We start from the raw sequence: 21,666 nt of genomic DNA, 5'->3' as shown, positions 1-21,666 counted from the left end.
TGTATTGTCAGGAAGTAAGTCTTTTCTTACAATGAGTATTGGACTTAGGTGGGCTTATTCAGAAGGTTTTCTGCAATCTAAAATTAGGTTTTGTGTGTGTCTGTGTGTGATCCTTGTACTTACAGGCAACAACCTTTGTTTTGACTGGCATTGATGGTTCACTTGGTTCTCCGGAGCCCGCTCTATTCTCAGCCATAACACGGAACTCGTATTCCATGCCTTCAACGAGACCCTTCACTTCATAACTCAGCTCAGCGATAGTGCTCTTGGAGGCCCTGACCCATCTCATGCCCTTCCTCTCCTTCTTCTCAACAGAGTAACCTGTGATGTCACTTCCTCCATCTTCAACTGGTCGCCTCCATTTCACAGTGACAGAATGTCCACTAACATTCTCCACCTCTGGTTTTGACGGTGGGCCTGGAGGACCTACACACACACACACACACACACACACACACACACACACACACACACACACACACACACACACACACACACACACACACACACACACACACACACACACACACACACACACACACACACACACACACAGTTTAAGGAGGTACGAACACCGTTTTATTAAACTTCTGCAGTCTATATTAATAGCAGACTGTAATAGTTCTCCAAAGTTATTGAAAATGCAATATTACAACTTTTTATACTGTTACTGTCTTTTTAACTGTTATTCCCTGTTTATATGTGTGACCTTGAACATGAATAAGAAAGTAGAGAAAATGGATGGAACTAGTTAGAGTTAGGGTATGCCATTATCATGTTTCACAAAGAAACGTAACTGAACAGCACATACCATATTTATCGACCATCTTCACGGGTTCTGAATGAGATGGTTCACTGGCACCGTACTGATTGATTGCAGATACTCTGAAGATGTACTCATTGCCCTGGATGAGCTTGTGTGCTACGTAGTGGCAGTCAATGACCTTCTCTTCCAGGATAGTCCAGAGCAGACGGCTGGTCTCCCTCTTCTCCAGGGTGAAGTACTTGACTGGAGAACCTCCATCCTCAGTGGGAGCGGTCCAGGTCAGGGTGACCCTTTCAGAGGAAATACCACTGGCTTCAATGGGACCGGGGGAGCTGGGGACGTCCAGGACCTTTACCTTAACGGTTTCTTCCTTCACACCGAAGGGGTTGCTGGCAGTGATGATGTACTCTCCTGAATCCTTCCTGCTGGCATACTTGATGGACAGGGTGGAGGACGTGGGAGTGGTTTCAATCTGGACAATGTCTGAGGGCTTGAAGTACTTTCCTCCCTTAGACCAGCATGAGGTTGGTGCAGGTTTGCCCATGATGCTAGTGGCAGTGATGACAATGGTGTCGCCTTCCCTGACCGTCAGACCTTCCTTGACGTGAGAGTCAATGATAATTGTTGGTGCCGCTGTTGGAGGAAAGAGGAAATATATCAAGCCACCTTCCTGCGCTTTTTTCTCTTGCTGTGCATATTGCATGTTTCATTTCTATCTGCGAAAGTTGTAGAGTATACCACATGCAGTATTTAAGTCATTATCTCACCATATTCATCTCTGCAGATCAGAGTGTCGGTCTGTTCAGAGGGTGGGCTGAGAGCGCCAGCAGCGTTCTTGGCTCTGATTCTGAACTCGTACTTGCAGCCCTCCTGCAGCTCTTTAACCGTGAACGCGGGTTCCAAAACGTTGATGTTATTGGCCTTTACCCAGATCTTGGAGGGGAGGTCACGCCTCTCCACAATGTAGCCGGTCAGTCTGTGGCCACCATCAAACTCAGGCTCAGTCCACTGCAGGGTCACAGTACTGCGGGTGATGCTGATCACATCTGGTCTCCCAGGAGAATCTGAGCACACAAACACAAGCAGCGTACAATTTAATGGGACAGCAATAGAATATACATTGTCAAGCTAATAAATAATTTTGATACTGCATCGTTCTAAAAAGCCTTTAATGGATGACAGTACATTAACCAAAATAGTAAATCAACATGATCCTTTATGGTTATTATACAATACTGTCTATACTGTATTGCACTGTATTGACTTGTACTGTAACCTCTCTACTTGTAAGCCCACTTGACATGTTCTTTCACCTACTAAAATGCCAGGATGTGATCTCAGTGTACCCTCAAAACAGAGGGTGCCTCGCTCTGCAACCTTGTTCTTCCTCAAGAATGAACCAGAAGCTTTCTAAGAACATTGGTGTGTTCCTCCAGTGTTTTGTTTGAATGAACAGCAAGTGTGACATCACTTCTCACTTACCAATGGGATCCAGGGCAACATAGGGGTCAGTGGGTGGACTCGGTCTGCCGACGCCCGCCAGGTTGATGGCCATGACTCTGAACTCATACTCCAGACCTTCGGTCAGCCCTGTCACCTTGTGCTCCTTCATCCTTAGGATGCTCTGGCTCGCCCTCTTCCACAGCATGCTGTTCCTCTCCTTAAACTCCACATGGTAGCCTGAAAACACAAGGAAGATGGAGGAAAATTCATAATGACAGCATGTAATTACTGAGACATTTTTCTTCGATTTTAGAATTTAAGGGAATGTTTAGATATTATTATTGGAAAAAAAACCCATTTCAAACTATGACGCTATTCAACACTGAAGTTACTTTCAAGTGACTCTAAGCTTGCCCGTGTTACGTGGTAATATAATTGATGAGTTGAATAAAGAGTGGGAGGCTTTCCAGTTGTGTTAGTTCTAATTTGTCAATATCTACAATTTATTGGTCATTCATTTCATTATAGCTCCCATTATAAATCCATTTCATGCGCATGTCTTGTACCAGTGATAGCAGATCCTCCCGTCTTTCTGGGATCGGACCAGGCCAGGTAGGCAGAGTTATGTCGCATGCTCATCATCTGAGGTGGAGGAGGAGCATCTGGAACGTCTGTGGAGAAGCAAAGCGCCATCGCGGTCAGGAGAGCCCTCTGTACACTTAACATTTGCGTTCCACCTCATAGTGAGGTTTTACGAGACATTCAACAAGACTTACTGAACGGGTGCTTAGCAAGAAGAGGCTCGGACTTGAGCCCCTCTCCCACGCCATACTTGTTCTCAGCACAGACCCTGAAGATGTACTCGGTTCCTTCGTGCAGGCCGGTGACCCTCATAGTGTTGGTGTCTACGGAGGAGGAGACGGTCACCCACATGTTGGTGATGGAGTCTCTCTTCTCCAGGATGTAGTTGGTGATCTCTGAGCCGCCGTCATCCTTAGGAGCCCCCCACTTCAGGGTGGCTCCATCAGCGGTCACGTCCTTGAACTTGATTGGCTGGACAGGAATGCCAGGCTTACCCACCACCCTGAAAGATGTGCGGAAATAAAATTTTGATTCAATTGTGCTACATTGCAAATAACATGTTGCAGGACCCAGCAATAACAGTCTACTAGATTCGGTCCATTGTCACCCCTGCAGGTAGACCTCTTTAGGTTTGGAAACTTACAGGAAATTTGTTATCCTGGCACACTGATTTACTCAAAAATGGTGAAACAAGTGAAAATATAATTATATAGGACCACAAAGAACAACAAGGAGACAATCCCTGGACGCCCTCCTGTGATGTGTGGTGTGCGTCCCACGCCTACCTGATGAAGATGGTGGACTCCTTGGTTCCAGCACTATTCCTCAAGGTGATGGTGTACTTGGAGGCATCGGTCCTCTGGCAGTCCCTGATCAGCAGGGTGGTGTTGACGGCGGAGGACTCAGCACACACTCTTCCTGTGTTTGTCAGATCCTCGTCCTCGCCCTTCTTCCAGGACACCTTGGGCGTCGGCTTGCCAATGATGGGAATCTTCAGCCGCACCGTGCTGCCCTCCTTAGCGATGTAGCACATGTTGGGCAGCTCACGCAGGTCACAGGTTGGATGAACTGTGGGGGCAGGATGAAATTTGCTCTGTTGTGTTTTATGCATTAATAAGTTTACAAACACCGTGTTCACAACAACATAAATTAAAATTTTTGTCATTTTGGCAAACTGTGGTTTATGTTATGTTGAACCTCATATTTGTTTCAATTTAAATTCTATGTTCCTTATATTCATATATACATTTCTGCAGCAGTTCAGTGTTTACTAGACAGTTTGTCCCATGTGATCTGAACACAATATTCTAAGTGGCTGATATGATTCTTTGAACGATCCACATAAACCTACATCTCCCTTACATGAACCTTGGTGTTTGGGGTTTGTTTGTCTGTCTGTCCTTAGAATGTTGCCCATCTGACTGTAACTGTGTAGAGTATAGTGATAAAGGTCTTGGAGTGTAAATGTTATGCAGGTCTTTAGTCTGTTACTGTAACGTGCAGATTGAGTTGACAAAAACGTACTGATCTGGTCTTTAGCGACCACAGCAAGCTCCTTGGCAGCGCTCTCTCCTGTGTCGTTGACCGCCTTCACTCTGTAGTTGTACTCTTTGTCCTCCACCAGATCTTTGGCACTGTACTGCATGTTCTTGGACCTCATCAGCTCCTTGTACTTGTCGTCCCCGTTGAGGACCTCCAAGACGTAGCAAATGATGCGGCTTCCACCATCAGTCAGGGGTTTCTTCCAGCTCAGTGTGCACGAGTCCTTGGTGACCAGGAGGGTCTTGAAGTCCATGACGGGGCCAGGCTCCTCTGGAAGTGTAGAAAATACAAGGAATTCAAAATTATTGCCTTTATTTAACTTAGTTGAATACTTAATGATGGCACGCATGGTGTGAGATGACAATTTATGATAAAGTGAAGCATAGTTGATTATATTATTATTATGTATTACTTTTGATATAAAAGACACGGAAGCTTTTCAGTGAAAGATCTATGGTGGAGTATATTTAAATTAACACTTTCATGTCGTGCAGATGATCACGTTGACCAAGGAGATGATTAGATTCCTACCAGTAGACATCAGTGAACACACCAGTGAGTAGTAACTCTCTTAAGAAGACATGATGAGATCACGTGCGATCCCCTCACCCACCTGAAGCTCTGACAGAGTCTGCAGTCTCACAGGCCTCTCCCATGCCAAGTTTGTTGACTGCAGACACTCTGAAGCAGTAGGATCTGCCGGCCTCCAGGTCTGGCACCTTAAAGGACGTCTTGGTGAGGTTGTTGGACACTATGGACCACGCCTTCCTCTCAGCATCACGCTTCTCTACAATGTAGTGGGTGATATCGTAGCCTCCGTTGATCAGAGGGGCGTCCCAGAGGATATAGGCACTGTCCTTGGAGGTTTCCTTCACCATCAGGTTGACGGGTGGCCCAGGGGTGTCTGTAGAGACAACAGAATACATTACAAAAGACGTTCAGAAGATGGATCCACAGACAAAGAAAATTGCCAGGTAAATACAGAGTAATTATCAGACTTCTGCTCACCAAGAACTTTAACAACCACCGTGTACATCTTCATTCCAGACACACTCTCCAGGCTGAGGATGTATTTTCCGGCATCATATCTGTTGACGTTCTCCACCAGCACCAGCGTGTCGGTATCAGTGGACTTGATAACAATTCCCTGGCGGTCCTTGATGTTGGTGTTCATCTTGGCCCAGATGATCTTTGGAGTGGGTCGACCCTTGATGGTGGCCCGCAGCCTCATGGTGGCTCCGGCATTAAGCTCCAACACCTCCTTCAGCTCTGCGCTCAGCTCCGCCTCTGGAGGAACTACACACAGAGGAATGACTCAGCTTTTTACCCTGTATTTATAGATAAAATTATGGACATCTTGAGGAAGCTTGATGAATAAAAGCTTGGTATTTAAACTTTGACAGCTGCACTTGCTTATAAACAACACACTGTGACCAGCATACAACCGGGTAAACCTACCAACGATGTTTTTCGCGACATGCTTGCCCGGAACTTCACATGGTTCACTGAAGCCAACTTTATTGACAGCTGTGATGCGACACTGGTATTCCGACTTGTCAATGAGGTTCTGGATGGTGTAGTTTGTCTCCTGCAGGTTCTTGGGCACATTGCAGCGAATCCAGTCGGTGGCATCTGTCCTCTTGCACTCCACCAGGTAGCCCAGTATGGGGCTGCCTCCGTTGTTGCTCGGGGACGACCAAGTAAGACTGATGGTGCTGTGGGTGGTGTCAGTCACAATGGGATTTAACACTGGACCAGGAGGAGCTGGAGGGGAGAATGCACTCTGGTCAGAAGTAATTACCTCTCAAGTTTTTGTTAATTCTTTGTGGAAAGGCTGCTTTGGAATGTGGTTTAGAGAATATAATTTATGTAAACAAAGCTATAGAAAGTATTTGAACTTCAACGTTAGAAAATTATCTAACAGATTGTCCTAAACAGATCTACTTTGGGTGCTGCTTACTGATTGGGTCCTGGGCGGAGGTTCCGGCAGATGGCTCACTGGGTTTGCCAAGACCAGCCAAGTTGGCGGCTGTGACCCTGAACTCGTACTCTGTTCCCTCAGTGAGGCCAGAGACCTCCAGCGTCCTCTCAGTCATGAGCTTCCTGTTGATCTTGGTCCAGTTTATGTCCTTGGTCTCCTTCCTCTCCAGGATGTAGCCTAGGATGGTGGACTTACCGTCGTCTGCAGGCTCCTTCCAGCTCACCGTCATGTGGTCTTTGGTCACATTGGTGATCACCGGAGCCTCACATGGGCCAGGCACCGCTGTAAGTAATAAACAGGTCTTAGTTTAATGAGAGATAGACAGTATGTTAGTCTGACTTGTTGAAGGAGATGTGCTCAGATGTTCAGCATTGTGGTTTGGGTGAATCCTGAGATTTTTATTTGTATATCCTATTTTAGATTTTCATCTTGCTACAGCCTAAAGTCCAGTGTACTCAAGTACGCGAGCAATGTGCTTTCTATCTGTGATCTGTGAGGTCAACCTCAGAGGGTCATGGCTTCTGCGTGAATCTCCCCGCCTTCACGAACAGGCAGACTTACTGAATGGGTTTCTTGTGATGGCGGGGTGAGTGACAAAGGGTTCTCCGACTCCCCATGTGTTCTCAGCGCGGATACGGAACTGGTACTCATGACCCTCGATTAGCTTTTCCACGGTAAGCTCTTGGACCCCTTTCACCTTAGCCGAAACCTGGGCCCAGTTGGCTCTGCTGGTCTCACGCTTGTCCACAATGTAGTTGGTAATGGGGGCACCGCCGTCCTTCAGCGGGGGCTCCCAGGCCACCTTGATGCTGGTGGCAAACACTTCACTGCATTTGGCATTAGCAGGAGCTCCAGGAACATCTGTAAGAAAGTGTATCTGGTATTAGCATATATACTGTGTAGTGTTTATAACAGGGTCTTTTAGTAATAATATTGTATATTTTAAGATGAAATCTACAAACACCCACCTAGAACCTTCACAGTAATCTCTGCGGTCTTGGATCCACTGGCATTCTCTGCCACTAAGGTGTAGGTTCCAGAATGTTCCCTGGTCACTCCCGTCATCTCCAGTTGGAACTGATGTCTCTGCTGGCTGATCTTCAGACCCACGCCAGAGCGCAGACTCTCATCTGCTCTCCTCCAGGACACTCTGGGCATTGGTTTGCCAAACACCTCTGCCTCCAGCAGCACTGTGGCACCTGCCTTCACCGTCAGGCCCTTCTGCATCTTGGCATTCAACTCCAGTCTGGGTGGCACTGCAGTGAAACATCCCATACCTCATTATTACAAGGCCCTGTGGAATACTCGATTCTGACACACTGTGGAATACTCTGCTTATATTCTTAAACTAGGAATACAAGTTGTAAAATAATTGTATTCATTTATTAAGTGAGTAGCCGTATAAGAAGTATACGTTATAATGTGCAGCCAGACGGTCATTATCCCTCCCTTGTATAATGTTTGGTATCAGTGCCCGGTCAGGGGAAGTCTCTCACCGTTCTCAGCGCAGACCAGCACTGGGTCTGTGGGCTCAGATGGTTTGCTCATGTTAACGGCGGTTTTTGCAATGACTCTGAACTGGTACTGCAGATCTCTCTCCAGGCCTGTGACAGTGTACTCCTCCTTAGGAACGTTCTGGCTGCTGGTGTTGCAGCGTATCCAGACGTCTCCTGGAACCCTCACGCACTCCACATAGTAGCCGATGATTTTACTGCCGCCATCGTTCTTAGGACGGGTCCAGACAAGCGTGACCGAGTTCTTGGTCACGTCCAGGATGTCTGGCTTTCCTGGAACATCTGTGGAAGAACAAATTAGCTTTAATTGTTGCTCACTTAAAGATATATTTCACTTATTCTTGAAAACACTTCATGGTATTATTGCTGTAGCATTCTTGTATGTTAAACCTTTAACAGAAACACCAAAGATATTTCCTCCATATGGAGGGACATACCGACAGGTGTCCTAGCAGTGACAAAGTCAGTCTTCTTGCTGGGTTTGCCCTGGCCGGCGCGGTTGATGGCGGACACTCTAAAGGTGTACTCCAGACCCTCGATGAGTCCGGCGCAGGGATACTCGGTGGTGCGAACTACAGTGTCGTTGGCCTTCACCCACAGCAGACTGTTCCTCTCCTTGCGCTCAATGTAGTAGCCTGTGATGGGGCTGCCTCCGTCACTTTCTGGTTTGTCCCAGGCCACAAACATACAGTCCTTGTTGGTTTTGTTGATGCGGCAGTGAAGCGGCTCCCCAGGAACATCTGTTGATACAAAAATATTTTAGTATACTGCCATCATCTCCATCGGTCCCTACATCCAGATTTGTGGTGTTAGACGCACTGAAGGGGAACTTGGCGACCATCCTGTCAGACTGGATGGGGTCTGAGATTCCATAGCGGTTCTCTGCGCGGATGCGGAAGGCATACTCCTTTCCAGGGATGAGCTTGCCCAGCCGGCAGCCCGTCTTTCCAGAGGAGACAGCAGTCACCCAGTCACCTCTGCTCAGGTCACACTTCTCCACAACATAGTTGGTGATGTTGCTGCCTCCGTCCTCCAGGGGTTTGTTCCAGGACAGAGAGCAGGCATCAGAGTCTATGTCGCTGATCTCCACTGGACCCTCAGGAGGGCCTGGAATATCTGCATTTACAACAGAAAATAGCTTTAAATAGGAGCGTTATCTTTCAAAATGGATTATTGTGCCCTTGTTCGATATATGGAGCAGTGACCTCTGATAATGATCTTCAGAGCCTGGTCCACCTTGGCAGAACTGTTCTCAGCCACCAGACTGTACTCTCCACTGTCTGTCCTTGATACATCCTTGATGATCAGAACACACAGGCTTCCAGACTTGTGCACAGCAAGGCGACTGGAGGAAACCACCATGTCGGCGCCACGCAACCACTTGCAGGTTGGAGCTGGTTTCCCAGAAACCACCGCCTCAACTCTGAGCTTAGCTCCTGCTCTGGCGCTCATCGTCTCTGCCATGATGATCTTGGGTTCCACTATGGATCGGCACCAGATTTAGTGATTTGTTCCAACAGAACACAGACAGATAAAACAGTAATTACAGTGAAACATACTCATCTGCTCCTTGATTTCATACGCCTCCCTGGTCTCGGTGAACAAGCTGCAGCCCATTACATTCTTGGCCGCTACTCTGAACTTGTATCTCTTGCCCTCTTTCAGGCCACTGATGGCGATGCTTAGCCCCTTGACCGTGGTGTAGGCATTCCACACCTCCTTCTCAGGCTCTTTTTCCTCCTCCTCCTCCTCCTCCTCCACCACCACCACTGGAGCTGGGGGAGGAACTGCCTCTCCCTCAGGAACCTGCAGGAAACATACAGTTATAGTTCCACACACTGCTGTGGATCAATGTGAAGTATGTCTTGCTAGTTTATCAAGGCTGCTCCTTTGTACACATCTAATAGAAAACTAGAAATCTGTAGGCTGAATGATGTACAGACCTCCAGGGGTGCTGGGGGTTCTGGAGGAGGTTTCACCTCAATGTACTCAATAACATAACCATCAATCTTGGCTCCTCCGTCTCTCATGGGTTTCACCCAGCCCACTGTGGCACTGTTCTTGGTTATTTCCAGAACCTCAATCTTCTGACAAGGATCAGGTTTACCTAAAGGACAAAAGTGACAGAGCCACACAGGCATCAAAGTTGCTGCTGAACTAAGAAGAATGAGGTGGTTTGCAAGGTGGATGAGAAGCTATACGTACTGATGGGATCAGATGCCAGGTAGGATGTGGGAGAGATTCTGGCCACTCCAGGGCCGTAGTGGTTGACTGCAGAGACTCTGAAGTAGTACTCTGTTCCTGGCATCAAACCGCCCACCTTGAAGGGAACCTTGTCAATCTCAACCTCCGCCTTGACGATCGCCCACGTCTTGCGATCGATCTCACGTTTCTCAATGATGTAATGGGTGACCTCACTGCCACCGTCGTTCTCAGGGGGGCTCCAGGACAGCTGGACAGAGGTCTGCTTAATGTCTGTAGCCTCCATGTTCACAACAGGCCCGGGGGTGTCTGTTTAGTAAAATAACAACAATTATAAAAGATGTGCCTCATCATTTTTATTTCAGTGCCGTCACACATCTCAAGGAGCATTTACATGATTAGCTTTCCATCTTCTGGATCCAATGTCTTTCTGTAGACACTGGATCAACAAGCACGAAAAGAAGATCAGATTGTTATTTCTTATGTATAATAATTGAAAACCAGAAACTATGACCTACCTAGAACCTTGACGTTTACAAACACAGCCTTCTCCCCTGCAGTGCTCTGAAGAGTCAGGCAGTATTTGCCAGAGTCGTCCCGAGTGCTGTCGGGGATCACCAGGAAGGTCATGGTGTCGATTATATCCACATGACCCTTCCTGACCACATTGTCAATGCCCATCCTCCTCCAGGTGACCTTGGGAGGTGGTCTGCCTCTGATAGTGGCACACAGCCTGATGGGGCAGCCAGCTCTCACCGTCAGGCCCTGCTTCAGGTTGGCGTCCAAGTCAATCTCAGGTGCCTCTGTTGGTGGGAGAAGCGACAGGTATCAGGTTCATGCTCACAGGTTAAAGGGGTTTTTTTTAGGGAGAGCCATAGTAATTACAATAACTTCTCAAACTATAAGCTTGCCTTAATGTCCTTAAAAATATAAACATATTCTAAAGTGAGTATCTATTTATAGAAATTAAGATAATATTTTCATATTTAAGACAGAATAGTGAGGCCTCACCGAGAATGTCTCTCGGCATCACAGCTCCCTCCAGGTCACATGGCAGGCTCATGCCCACCTGATTTTGGGCTGACACTCTGAACTCATACTCCAGCTTCTCATCCAAGCTGGTGACGGTGAATTCACACACCACCAGCTGAGCGGCGACGTTACACCTCTTCCAGCCGTCATCTCCCTTCTTGGCTGTTCCCTTCAGCCTCATCTCCACTACGTAGCCGATGAGCGGTGCTCCACCATCAGAAACAGGCTTGGTCCACCCCAGGGTGATGGTGGACTTTGTGCTGTCCAGAACCTTCATGTTGGTTGGGGATGCAGGAGGCTCTGCAACAATATAACACAGTGTGTGAACAAAGATAAATATTTGAAATCAAATAAAATAAAACAAATATGATCAGATACAGCTAATGTCATATAACACAATGCTGAAGTCAATCTAAAGATTGATTACATACCAACTATATCTTTAGCAGTGATGGCACGAGAGGGCTTGCTTGCATTGCCGACACCGATTTCATTGATGGCCTTGACTCTGTATTGATACTCGTGGAGTGGCAGGAGTCCAGTGACAGTAAGGCGAGTTCCAGGCATTGGGTCCTTGTTGACAGGAGACCATCTCACTGCATGCTCCTCCCTCTTCTCCAGTAGGTACCCTGTGATTGGCTTGCCGCCATCAATCTCAGGCTCTGACCACTGCACAGTCATCTCCTCCTTAGCAATCTTTATGACTTCCGGTGTATCAGGAGCCCCAGGAACACGGAATTGGGTTCCTGCAACGATGGCTTCACTCTGCACGGCAGGGCCAGGACCCATCTTGTTTTCTGCACGGACTCTGAAGGTGTACTCATTGCCCTCGATAAGGCGAGTAACATTAGCTTTATTGGTGATAACAGCATTAGAGTGGACAGACCAGACTCCCCTCTTGGTCTCACATTTCTCAATAATGTAGTTGTAGATCTCGCAGCCACCGTCATCCTCTGGCACCTCCCAGTCCAGGTGGCACCTGTCGATAGTGATGCCGGAAACCTGGAGGTTCCTGATGGGTCCAGGTCTGTCCAGCACATTGACCTTAGCGTGAGCAGAGCAGGTTCCAGCGCTGTTAGTGGCTGTAATAACATATTTGCCGCTGTCAGTGCGTCTGGCCCCTGTAACCAGCAACTTGGAGTAGTCTGCCCCAGCTTCAATCTGAAGCCTGGGACTCTTTCTTATCTCCTCTGTGCTGTCGTCTTTTGTCCACTTAATATCACACTGTGGCTTGCCCTTGACAGTTGCCTCAATGGGCATGGAGTCTCCAGCCTTGACAACCAGAGTGCCATCCAGTTTAATCTTAATCTCTGGCTCGACCAGCTGCTCCTTCACCAGGATTTCAGAAGTAGTCACCCAGTTGCTCTCTCCTCCCTCGTTCTTAGTCTGGACCCTGAATTGGTAGATCTGGTTCTCAATGCACCTGTCAGCCATGAAATAGGTCTCTTTGATGGCTCCCTTATGCAGCCTCTCCCAATCCTCAGCCTCCTTGGGCTTCTTCTCAACATGGTAACCAATGTTACGGCTACCTCCGTCGTAATCTGGTTTCTTCCACTTGAGGAAGCAGAAGGTCTTGCCAATTTCAGTGATCTGGAAGTCAGTGGGTTCACCAGGCTTCTCAATGGGATCCACAGCCAATACAGCAGCCTTTGACTCAATAAAAGGACCAGCACCAATCTTATTCTCTGCACTCACTCGGAAGAAGTACTCACAGCCCTCAGTGAGAGGAGCCTTCATCTGGCGCTTGGTGCAATCACTCGAGACCACAGTCCATCCTCTCTGGCTGGGCTGACGGCACTCGATGATGTATTGAGTGATCTCAGTGCCTCCGTTGTCCTCAGGATTCTCCCAAGACACCATGCAGGAGTTCTTTGTCACATAGGAAACCCTGAGGTTCTGGCAAGCCCCTGGAACATCCAACACATTGACAATGACGGTGGCCTGGGCCTGTCCACTGCTGTTCTTGGCAACAATGGCATATTTACCATAGTCTGACCTCACTGCCTCAGAGATCACAAGCTCACACAGTGGGTAGTTGTTGTTCATCTCAATGCGTTTGTCTCTGCTAAAGGCTCTCGCGTCCTTGGTCCATGTGATCTCTGGGTCGGGTCTGCCCTTCACCCTTGTGATTAGGCTGATGATCTGACCTGCCCTGACAGTCAAAGAGTCACGGCATGACACATCAACAACAACCTCTGGGGGCACCAATATGTCCTTGGCCAGGACAGTCTCTGTCAGCTCCCTGGGTTCACTGTCTCCAATTTTGTTTGTGGCTCTGATACGGAACCTGTACTCTGTTCCTTCACTGAGTCCTGGTGTTCGGTAGGCACAAATCTTGATGAGGTCCTTGTTGATTCTATCCCACTTGGCACTGCCTGATTTCTGGGCCTCAACCACATAACCCAGGATGGGACTCCCCCCATCTCTGGTTGGCTTGGTCCAGCAGATATCAGCATAGGATTTACTCCAGTCCTTCAGTTTGGGGCTACCAGGGGGGCCAGGCTTGGTAAGGGCACGGGTGGCCTTCATGGGGTCAGAGATAGGAGAGGGACCACTGATACCAGCAACGTTCTCAGCGAACACTCTGAATTCATAGCTGTTGCCTTCAAACAGTCCTGAAACTCTGTATCTGAGGTCCAGGACTGGAGTCTTGTTGACACGGATCCATTTGCCTGTCATCTCTCTACGTTCAATTACGTAGCCGCTGATGGGACTTCCGCCGTCATTTTCAGGCAGAGCCCACTCAACTGTCACAGCATTCTCTGTGATGTCAGAGCACTCAGGTAGGCCTGGTGGGCTTGGAGGATTGAACATATGCTTTGCAATCGTCGGTGGACTTTCAAGCCCAGCTCCAATACCAATCTTGTTCTCAGCCCGGATGCGAACTATGTATTCACGACCCTTCTCCAGCCTAGACACTTTGGCCTTGGTACTGGTGCCACTGGAGCTGACAACAGACCAGGGCTCCCAAGGCTTTTTAACGTCCTTCTTCTCAACTATGTAGTTGGTAACTGGAACACCACCGTCATCTTTTGGAGCCCTCCACTGAATCATCATGTAGTCAGGGGTGACCTCCAAGATGTTGACGGGTCCGATGGGTGCACTAGGCACATCCAGCACAGTGACGTGCAGGGCGGCGGTCTTACTGCCGGATGGGTTGGACACGGTGAGCACGTACTCTCCAGTGTCTCCTCTCACACTCTCAGGGATAGTGAAGATGGTGGAGCATCCAGCAGACTCAATGTTGAAACGACCTTCAGACATGATCTCCTTTCCATCACTCATCCACTTGGCAGTGGGAGTGGGGATGCCCATCATCTTGGCTGGAAGGACAATAGGGGTGCCAGCTTTGACCACAAGACCTTCAATGAGCTTCACATCAACATCAATGGTTGGTGGCACTAGAGGGAAAACAAAACAACCACGTTAGGACTTCCTGTCTGTATTAACAGATGAGAAATGCATCCTTTAAAAATATAACCAAATTGACATATACATAAAATTATATAAAATTGAACCGAATTCCTAATTTTGACAAAAAGAAGAAGATAATAAAACAATATTGGAAATGGTTGGGTGGACATGGAGAAGATATTTTAACAACCTCTTTATAAAAGATGGAAAGAAAACATCATGTATCTTACATGTCTTCTCCTGGCAGGTGACAGGGACGCTGGTGTCTGGACGACTCACACCGATGGCATTCTGAGCCTTGACCCTGAAGCGGTAGGTCTTGCCCTCCACCAGGTCAGTGACATGGCTATGGTTGTTGGTGACAGTCTTGAAGGTGACCCAGTCAGTCTGGCCCTCTTCCTGGTGCTCCACGATGAAGCCAGTGATGTCACTTCCTCCAGTGCGGTCTGGCCACTCCCATTCCAGCCACACCTCAGTTTTGTCAGCATCAGTGTGGTGCAAGTTCTTAGGTGGGCCAGGAGGATCTGGAAGTTAAGAGGTAACTATAATAGTAGATAGATAGATGTTACAATAATATGGGAAACGTGTAACAGTCCTCAGGATCACTCACACAGTGGGTCAATAGCCTTGATGGGTGATTTGGTGACAACATATTCACTTCTGCCAAACTGGTTCTCTGCTGCTACTCTGAACATGTACTGGATGCCCTCCATCAGGTACATAGCCATCAGACTCAGCTTCTTATTGGCCGCAGAGACAGGAACCCACTTTTCAGCTGCTACATCCTTCTTCTCAACCACGTAGTGGGAGATAATTGCACCGCCATTGTCCTCAGGGGCCTTCCAGGTGAGGTAGGCAGACTCACTGGTCACCTCAGAAATCACCAGGTCTCTGGGAGGGGACGGCTTGTCTGAAGGGGGCACACATGTTCGGTATGATGGAATAACTTGTAGAAACATTCAACTACATTGAGGGTATAAAACATTGCGTTGAGGATCTCAGGTTGGACTCACTCAGGACCAGCACGGCCACGGTGGCAGACTTCTTCCCTGCTGCGTTCTCAACAGTGATGGTGAAGTTACCAGAGTCGGGACGCACACACTTAGGGATGAAGAGCTTGCTGCTAGTTGCGGTGACAGCGATGGTGGCATTTGATGGAGGGTCTGCGTCGTTCTTCTTCCAGCTGACAGTGGGAGTGGGCATTCCCCTGATGGTGGCACTCAGAGTAATGTCAGTACCCAGCATGGCCAAGTGGTCACGGGACATGTTGGCATCCAACAGCAGCTCTGGCTCCTCTGCAGGAAGAATAAAGAACAATTGATCTCAGATCTCATGGATCATATTGATAAAGGATCAGAGGATTACAACTACACTGGGATAAAAAAAGCAAATGCCCTACTTTGTACTGGTGTAAGAAAATATTGATACACTTCAGGACTGCAATTCTATGTTTTCCAATACTTATTCATTCTCAAAATATCAGTATCAATACTGAATTTCTGTGTGACTAGTTAATTCTGTTTTCAGTGAGTCCAGTTCCTTACCCAGTCTGTCGTGGACTTTGATGTTCTGTTTGACATAGGCAGGCTCAGATTTGCCTGCAGCGTTGACGGTGTAGATCCTGAAGGCGTACTCCTGCCCATCAATCAGGCCTGTGACCACGTAGTGCAGGTCGGGGCACTGCTCCGGGGACTCGTTGGCCTCCATCCACTCCACAGCGCCGGGATTCTGGTACTCCACCAGGTACCCAAAGATCCTGCCCTTACCGTCATGACGGGGCATCTTCCACTTGAGACTGACCGTGTCTTTGGTCTTGTCGTAGGCCTCGGGGGTCACTGGTGGACTGGGAGGAACTGGGTGGAGTAAAACAACAGCTCACTCAACATGTTCATGGTTTAGGAAAAATGAACGATTGGAAGAACCAGTGGCCAGGGGCCCAGGTAGTTTGAGTTTGAGACCCCTGGTTTAAAGGAAGAAAGAATATACCAACAAGGATGGCTGAAAATCAGCCGTCCAAGAATGGACGGCTGATTTTCCAGCTTTTCTCTAAAGAACAAACACCTGTTATGATGCAGTCTCATATGGTAATTCCCACCTCCATCTGAGTTAATCTAAACTGTTCCACACTCACCGATAGGGTCTTTAGCCAGGATGGGTTTGGAGGGGACACTGGGGTCTCCTGTTCCCAACTCATTCTCAGCCATCACACGGAACTCGTACTCGCAACCCTCAACAAGGTCCTGGACTCTGAACTGGGTGGCGGGGTACAGTGGATCTCTGGTTGCACGAGACCACCTCTTGGCACCCGTTTCCTTCTTCTCCAGGATGTAGTTGGTGATGGGCTTACCGCCATCGCGTGGCCTATTCCAGAGCACAAGGGCGTTGGTGGCGTAAACCTCTCTGACGTTGGGCATTTCAGGGGCCTCGGGAACTCCTACAGCAAAAGAAAAGACAATATCAACAGGTGAAAAGCACTTTTACTATAGTACTATATTATACTTAACGAGCACATGAGTGAATATTAAAGGCATGGCAGGAAGTGTGAACCTACTGAAGAGATCCTTGGCTCTCATCTCCTCTGACTCCAGTGGGTCGCTGATGCCATTTATGTTCTCAGCAGAGATCCTCATGATGTATTCCCTGCCCTCTGTCAGCTTGGGGATCTGAGGCACAATTAGCAACACAAAGCTTCACCTCTGCTTTGAACCAGAGCAGCATTTTATCAGAGCAGATGCTTGTAGGTGTTCAGACCTTCAGGACAGTCTGACTCACCTTGCAAATTGTCTTCGTAGAGGCTGATGTGACGGTGGTCCAGATCTCTCTGTTGATGTCTCTCTTCTCGATAATGTAGTTGGAGATTCCCGTTCCTCCATCATCCACAGGAGGTTTCCAGGAGATCACCATGAACTCCCTGTGCACCTCCTCAAAGACCACTGGTCCCACTGGAGGAGTAGGGCGGTCTGAGAGCCGAAAGGATTTCATGTAGTTAGTAATGAGGATCATGTAGGATCATTCATGTTGGAGCATAGGTCACGGAGAAGTGCTAAACTTGAAAGGTATATTTGTATTTGGTTTCCTGCACATGGAAGAATCATTAGACTTTTCATGATATATATTACACAAAATAAAAAGCGATGAAGAAATGAAAATATAGGCTCAAAGGATATCAAAGAATAGAAAAGATTTAAAACAACATCAGCTGAATTGAATGTCTTGGTGCGCTGTGCAGTGTTTTTATCTCATTATATTTTACCCAACTGGTAGTCTCTAAAGCTTCTTTAACCCCAAACTACAGTAATTTTCGAAAAAACTTCTTCAGGAGTACATCTATCTGATGACTCTCCATGTTTATATGAAGGAGGCCTGGTTCACGTACCAACAACAGTGATGTTGCAGACTCCCTTCCTGGAGCCGGTGCTGTTCTCCACCAGCACTACGTATCTGCCGCTGTGCTCCCTCTTGGCCTTCATCAGGCCCAGAGACATGGTGCTCAGCGTGTTCTTAAACATGATGTGCTGGTTTGCCTTCAGCTCCTCGTCGTCCCGGTACCATGTGATGGACGGAGAGGGCTTCCCAGTGTAGCGGCCCTGAAGCAGGCAGCTCTCGCCCACACGGATGATGATCTTGTCACGGAAGTCCACTTCAATGGTTGGGGGCTCTAAAGGACAAGGAAAATAAGATACAGTGAATTGATGAATGGATTTGATGGCGGGAAGTCATGAAGAACAAGTGAAGAAGTGAAGTCTCGTAGTTGAGTTGGAAGCCTGTACCCAGCTCGTCCTTGCAGGTGATTGGCTTGGTGGAGAAGGAAGGCTTGCTGGGTCCGACCTCATTGACGGCGATCACTCTGAACTCGTAGGTGTCTCCGTCCCGCAGGCCATCGAAGGTGTACCTCCTCTCCATCAGCTTCTCTTTGGTCAGCCTGCTGAACTTGTCCTTGCCGATCATGCGGGCCTCAAGGATGTACATGGTGACCTCAGATCCACCATCAAACTTGGGTGGCTTCCAGGTAATGCTGATGTAATCCTTGGTGACGGCAGTCACCTCCAGGTCCTCAGGACGGTCAGGAACAGCTAGGGGAGAGCAGCCACACTTTACTAGTCATCCATTTGTTTCTATTCTTACATTATACAAATGATGAATATTTCATGGTAATCTATGTACTTTTAATATCGATTACTACCGGAGGTGTCTTTAAAACCCAAATAAGAGCATCAACATAACAGGACACAGTGAGACCCTTCGGATTTATTGAGTGTTTGTGTACTGCATAGTACACTGATAGGAAGTAATACCGCTGCACAGGAAGAGATGCAGTTTAGGTTTTACAGACATCACTCAGATAGTTACTACGGTAACAAACACTAAGTCCTGCTGCTGCAGGGACTGTGAAATAAATTCAAAGTTGAGCTGAAAGCCTGAAACTCCATTTGATACAATATAATATAATTAGCAGCTTTCAGAAAGGTAATCAGGTGGTTTGTGGGAATTAAACAGATGCATCTTGCTGCCTGAGGGACTGCTAAAGTGCCAAGTTACCATGTTAAGCTTTAACGAAGGATTCTAATCTTGCATGTTAATGTGTCGGGCCTAAGGTAAGGAGTACAGCCTCGCCTCATCCCAAGCTAACAGTGAAACCAAGCAGCCATGAAGTAAGTGCAGACTAACTGATGGGATCTTTGATGATGATCTCTGCGACCGTGTTGATGAAAGGTCCAACGCCGATGGAGTTCTCTGCGGCCACCCGGAAGAAGTAGCCCTTCCCCACAATGAGGCCATAAGCCACCGCGCTGTGCCTGGACACGCTGAAGGACACCGAGGTCCAGGCCTTGCGCTCTGCCTCACGCTTCTCTATCACGTAGTTGGTGATGGCGGAACCGCCGTCGTCGTCGGGGAAGTGCCAGTTCAGCTTGCAGGAGTCATTGCTCAGGTTCTTAGCCATGAAGGGGATTCCCACAGGCCCCGGGACACCTGAAGGGGTGGGGACGGAGTGGAAGTCAAGTGACAAATTTCAATGAACTGGTGGCATGGAAGTCATATGCATACTTTCAATAAACAGTCACTGGTTTACTTTTTTTTACTTTTTTTACGTTTTTAGATTACAGAACTGTGTCCTCACCTAGAACTTCTATGGTGATGTTCTTCTTCTTCTCTCCTGCAGCATTCTTGGCGGTCAGGGAGTAGACGCCCTGGTGCTTCCTGGTGCAGGGTTTGATGACCAGGGACGAGCTGATGGCGGTAGTTTCCACCGTGGCCTCAGGGGGCAGCGCTGCATCATCTCTGTTCCAGGTTATTTCTGGCGCTGGCTGACCGGAAACGTAGGCGATGATACGGATCACTCCACCAGCGTGGACCACCATTCTCTCCTTCATAGAGGCATCCAGGTCCACCTCAGGAGCAACTGGGGAGGGACAGGAGATACTGGTGAGCAGGTTTAAATGGCACATTTGGACTACTCTGCTGGTTGTAGACATTAAGGATGGGTGACTGGACAATGCAAAAGAGGGTGGTGTGTAACTTAAACCAGCTAATTGTGAAAATAAATGCTGTTATTGTTACTACTAACTATTGTGTTATCTTCTACTGATGATACAAAGGGTTAAAGTATGTAGTCAACGCAGGCACTTCCATACCATACCAAGTTAAGGGATGTAGTTCCCATCTCTATCACCAACCTCAGCTATGCTAATCTGTCTGGACAACATATTATATTACATTACATTACATTTAGCAGACGCTTTTATCCAAAGCGACTTACAATTGTTCAAACACCGACGGACGCAGCCATCAGGAGCAATTAGGGGTTAATTGTCTTGCTCAAGGACACTACAGCATGCTAGCAGGAGGAGCCTGGGATCCAACCAGCAACCTTTAGATCACTAGACCACCAGCTCTACCGCCTGAGCCACCATCCCCTATATATTTACCTTTTCAGGGACAGAAATAGCGATCGAATGAAATGTTGATTTGGATTGCTTTGTGCTTGCCACTCCACCTTGCAGTAACTTACATTGTCTTAAAGTTTAGTCTAACTGGCTGTTTTTAGAAAACATAGTTTGCTCCGGATATCAAACTCAAATTTCCCTCCGTCTAGTCTGACACGGTGGAATCACTGTCCCCCTCCCAAACCCCCGGTTGAGAGTAGAAGTTCTTCACTTAGAGCTGATTGTCTAGTCTAACTGTCTGGAAGGGGACATTTCCTTTACAAGGAAATAAAACATCTTAATTCTCTAGTCATTCAGCATCAGGATCTTGTTTGTATATACAGAGGAGGTTGTGAGGGGAACTCACTGGTTCTGTCGTTGACCTCCAGAGCCTCAGGAACCTCCCCAGGTTCACTGTTTCCTGCAGCGTTGAAAGCCATCACTCTGAACTTGTACAGTCCTCCTGTCTTCAGACCGCTGATCACGAACCTGGTTCCTCTCACCTCCTTCTCCTTCGCCTGAAAACACCAACAACGCATTAGACGTCTGCATGGCAGGAAAGTCTGTATGAAGGACAGTCTGTATGGAGGACAGTCTGTATAGAGGACAGTCTGTATGGATGACAATCTGTATGGATGACAGTCTACATGGAGGACAGTCTGTATGGTGATGTCTGTATGCAGGACAGTCTGTATGGAAGACAGTCTGTATGGAGGACAGTCTACACGGAGGACAGAATGTATGGGGGGCAGTTTGTATGGAGGACAGTCTACATTGAGGACAGTCTGTATGGAAGACAGTCTACATGGAGGACAAGCTGTATGGAGGGCAGACTGTATGGAGAACAATCTGTATAGAGGACAGTCTGTATAGACGACAGTCTGACGGACTCTACAGAGAAAAGTCTGTATGGAGGACAGTCTGTATGGAAGGCGGTCTACATGGAGGACAGACTGTATGGAGGGCAGACTGTATGGAGGACAGTCTGTATGGAAGACAGTCTACATGGACATCAGTCTGTATGCTGACGTCTGTATGGAGGACAGTCTGTATGGAGGACAGTCTACGTGAAGGACGGGCTGTATGGAGGACAGTCTGTATGGAAGACAGTCTACATGGACATCAGTCTGTATGCTGACGTCTGTATGGAGGACAGTCTGTATAGTGGACAGTCTACATGAACGACAGTCTGTACAGAGGTCGTTCTTTATGAAGGACACTCTATATGAAGTCGGTCTGTGTGGATAGCAGTCTGTATGGAGGACA

At 47.8% G+C, this 21,666-nt stretch overlaps 1 protein-coding gene across 1 annotated transcript in view; it reads right to left on the bottom strand.

Annotated features, from left to right (window-relative positions):
* The window catches only part of LOC307244003 (titin-like), a gene marked incomplete at its 5' end in the record, with an annotated part of 164,899 nt that overhangs the window by 46,606 nt on the left and 96,627 nt on the right, over window positions 1-21,666 (bottom strand). The window contains 36 exons of the mRNA XM_080018975.1: window positions 124-426; window positions 812-1,399; window positions 1,534-1,830; window positions 2,249-2,446; window positions 2,776-2,880; window positions 2,986-3,293; window positions 3,577-3,859; window positions 4,316-4,603; window positions 4,947-5,237; window positions 5,342-5,629; window positions 5,792-6,097; window positions 6,294-6,596; window positions 6,876-7,175; window positions 7,283-7,570; window positions 7,811-8,110; window positions 8,266-8,568; window positions 8,648-8,944; window positions 9,034-9,309; window positions 9,388-9,634; window positions 9,772-9,935; window positions 10,034-10,339; window positions 10,549-10,833; window positions 11,042-11,362; window positions 11,494-14,463; window positions 14,707-15,000; window positions 15,087-15,386; window positions 15,490-15,771; window positions 16,021-16,329; window positions 16,608-16,910; window positions 17,028-17,139; window positions 17,249-17,436; window positions 17,853-18,134; window positions 18,247-18,549; window positions 19,145-19,447; window positions 19,596-19,877; window positions 20,768-20,918. Of these exons, the coding sequence (XP_079875101.1) occupies window positions 124-426; window positions 812-1,399; window positions 1,534-1,830; window positions 2,249-2,446; window positions 2,776-2,880; window positions 2,986-3,293; window positions 3,577-3,859; window positions 4,316-4,603; window positions 4,947-5,237; window positions 5,342-5,629; window positions 5,792-6,097; window positions 6,294-6,596; window positions 6,876-7,175; window positions 7,283-7,570; window positions 7,811-8,110; window positions 8,266-8,568; window positions 8,648-8,944; window positions 9,034-9,309; window positions 9,388-9,634; window positions 9,772-9,935; window positions 10,034-10,339; window positions 10,549-10,833; window positions 11,042-11,362; window positions 11,494-14,463; window positions 14,707-15,000; window positions 15,087-15,386; window positions 15,490-15,771; window positions 16,021-16,329; window positions 16,608-16,910; window positions 17,028-17,139; window positions 17,249-17,436; window positions 17,853-18,134; window positions 18,247-18,549; window positions 19,145-19,447; window positions 19,596-19,877; window positions 20,768-20,918 (12,724 nt within the window). The remainder of the gene's footprint in view (window positions 1-123; window positions 427-811; window positions 1,400-1,533; window positions 1,831-2,248; window positions 2,447-2,775; window positions 2,881-2,985; window positions 3,294-3,576; window positions 3,860-4,315; window positions 4,604-4,946; window positions 5,238-5,341; window positions 5,630-5,791; window positions 6,098-6,293; window positions 6,597-6,875; window positions 7,176-7,282; window positions 7,571-7,810; window positions 8,111-8,265; window positions 8,569-8,647; window positions 8,945-9,033; window positions 9,310-9,387; window positions 9,635-9,771; window positions 9,936-10,033; window positions 10,340-10,548; window positions 10,834-11,041; window positions 11,363-11,493; window positions 14,464-14,706; window positions 15,001-15,086; window positions 15,387-15,489; window positions 15,772-16,020; window positions 16,330-16,607; window positions 16,911-17,027; window positions 17,140-17,248; window positions 17,437-17,852; window positions 18,135-18,246; window positions 18,550-19,144; window positions 19,448-19,595; window positions 19,878-20,767; window positions 20,919-21,666) is intronic.

Source organism: Zeus faber (assembly GCF_960531495.2).
Source record: "Zeus faber genome assembly, chromosome: 18".
Classification (NCBI taxonomy): domain Eukaryota; kingdom Metazoa; phylum Chordata; class Actinopteri; order Zeiformes; family Zeidae; genus Zeus; species Zeus faber.
Note: the sequence above shows the minus strand (reverse complement) of the source record. Positions and strands in the feature narration are given on the sequence as shown.